The sequence below is a fragment of the Phytophthora parasitica genome, assembly GCF_000247585.1.
Source record: "Phytophthora parasitica INRA-310 unplaced genomic scaffold supercont2.22, whole genome shotgun sequence".
Classification (NCBI taxonomy): domain Eukaryota; phylum Oomycota; class Peronosporomycetes; order Peronosporales; family Peronosporaceae; genus Phytophthora; species Phytophthora nicotianae.
In genome coordinates, this window is record NW_008649008.1 from 859,485 (window position 1) to 862,218 (window position 2,734).

Consider the following 2,734-nt stretch of genomic DNA (forward strand, 5'->3'; position numbering starts at 1 on the left):
TGATCTTGAGCGACGAATATATATAGTATAAAAATATAACTTTAGTAATATAACAATGTGCAACTTAACGGAGAACAGTGTTTGCTAGCTCGCAACAAGGATCGGTGCGGCAAGCGGGAAAATATTGTCGTGGAGAGTAATATAGTAGAAGAAATGTCACCACAAATCAATACCCCAGTCGTCGCTGAGGTTGTTGATACGCCAGCGCCATCAGCAATTTCAAGCTGTTGGATACTCGGTATCGCGCACTTACGCTATGATTGAAACTAAGCGCTGACGTTGACGTAGCAATCTCTGTTGTGATTGTGCGGCTTTTGATTTTCTGAGTTGAATAATGTATCTCCAGCCGAGGAAACAAAGTGGGCAGTGCTAGTAACAGATATGTTTAGCTGAAAATGATCTGATCTTCGATATGTGAAATCGCCATCGAAACCAAATGGGGTGTTAGAGAACATTAAGACTGAAATTATAGAGAAAGTGGGGGGTAAACAAGATTGTCTTCATTCGGTTAAGCTGCTGACAAGGAACAACCAACTTGTCTAGGTAACCCACCAAACATTGTCAAACGTATGCCGGTACCTCTTTGCGCCTGGACGTTATGAGAATCATTTTTAGTGATTCTCGATCGTAGCGTCCTATTGTCTCGGTTTATCATATTTCCATACGAGCCAATGCCCGAATTTCTTCAGGTATTTCCCTGAGGATTTCCCCAAGTTCTTGAATACACTTCTCTCTTCTTGCACGAGATCCTCTTTCTTTACGGCATCCTTGTCGACACCACGCAATAGTCGCCCGGCGTCCGCGCCGTGTATACCAGGTGATGCCTCATTTGCGAGCGTGGCTTGGTTGGACTCCATAGTCGTGGGGAGTGCGGAGCCGCTAGCGTGCAGAATGGCTGCTATCACCACTGGGAAGATGTAGCTGAGACGCATCTTTCAGTTGGATTCGGCTGTAGTGTTTGGTGGAGGATTCAACTTATGGACTACCGGGCGAATTGAAGAATGACATCGACAGCCAGGATAACATTAGACTGAAAATGATTTCAGCTCATTTACCGTAATATTCTTGATGTGCTACATAATGATTCGGCACTGTACATGTAACTGGAACTGCAGCATACTTTGTACTTAGCTTAAATGAGGTATACTGAGACCCATAAAATGAACAAATCCGCCCTAACAGTAACAATTGTAAGCAAGTTCCATTAATATTTTAATTAAAAGCAAAGAAAGCTTAAATACTGTATTGTGGAAATTCCTTAAGGAGCTTTTAACATCAACGTCGCAGCGCTGCCGTGGTTTACGATTTCCTCTGGCTCTGCGTAATCCTATGGATTTACTTATCTCTAAGATAACCAGAGCCAATGTGTAACACCCATATGGTAAATTTCGAAGTCTTCAGTCGTTGCGAGATTCATGCAAGCTGTATCCTTTAAAAGGCAGATATAGTTAGCTTAGCTTACCTCTACGTTCTAAATCGGAGGAGTTCGGCAAATCGGGTCCGATATGTTAGCGAGTTTTCGCAGTTTTCCATTCCTATTCCCACACATACGTATAAGATTCTGCAGGGATAAATCAAGCAAGACTTCAAATCTGTGGGAGAATACCTTGTTCCCGTATATTCGCCAGATCTATGGATATCTTTTCCATTCCCACAGACTGAAACCTTGGGAATGATATTGAGCAATTTCAAGAGTTGATGTGGGAGTGGATGTGGGAAGACTTGCAAAAACTATTGGGTCTCGGACCATCCGTTTTGTCAACATGGATAGTCCCCCAATATGTCATATTCATTAATTAATGATAATGAAAAGCGGAAACTAAAAAATATGATTTGCATCTCGAAGTGGCAACGGTTTTCGTGTGATCGAACTAATCCTTATCCAGACAAGATGGAACCCCACGTCCTAAATCACCAGTACTTTGCTCATATGACGCAATTGATTTTGATGTTACTACTGTTCGTATGAATGTCGCAACTGTTGGCATTTCAGCTGAGCGTTAGATGAAAGAGCCCACCTGAATCGATTTACAGCTATGATAGCAGTCTAAGTGATCCTGCATAACATATCTAAGACAGCCGTAAAACTCCTGCATGCATCGGAGTCACAACTATATGCTTATAACTTTGAAAGGAGTTTTGTTGCTGTTTTTGTTACCAGTACCATTAAACCACAGCCTTAGTTCTAAACCGTAAAATCACCATATCACGAAAAGAAAAGGGCGATTACATGAAGTATAGTGGTGCCACCCAACCTTAGTATAAATTTTGTTTGAAACCTTGTTTGCAATTTATCGAATATTACACTTTTAATAAGCAAAAATTGTAAAGTTCACTAATAATTTATATAGAAGATTTTTTTTCTACATCTGTCACTGAAGCCGCAACGCACAATAGAGGCTTTTAGCAGATTAGTTCGGTTTTCCAATTTTCGACCGAAAGTTCGGTTGCTCAAAATGGGTTGAATGTGCCTTCAGCATCAAATCGAAATGTGGAAAGCACCACGTGGTATTCAAGGTCAGTTTTGAGGACGAATCTACTTAAGAATAGCACAAACAAACTCGCAGGTACGAGCTCAGAAATAAATCTGCAGCCTGATCTAATGGTATTCCGCTTCACGAATGATCAGGATAAAGAGTTGCTGCGGGAGCTCATACGCCTCAAGTCTTTTGTAGCGGTCCGTGGTACAACACTGCGCGTATGGAGCGATGTTGCAGCTTCACTATCATCTGCC

At 41.7% G+C, this 2,734-nt stretch overlaps 1 protein-coding gene across 1 annotated transcript; it reads right to left on the reverse strand.

The window, feature by feature from the left end:
* Window positions 1-635: 635 nt before the first annotated feature.
* PPTG_10689 (hypothetical protein) lies at window positions 636-932 on the reverse strand (the record flags this gene model as incomplete). The annotated part of the gene is made up of 1 exon (XM_008906093.1): window positions 636-932. One exon carries the CDS (start codon window positions 930-932, stop codon window positions 636-638), a length of 297 nt encoding a protein of 98 aa, XP_008904341.1.
* Between the last annotated feature and the right edge of the window lie 1,802 nt (window positions 933-2,734).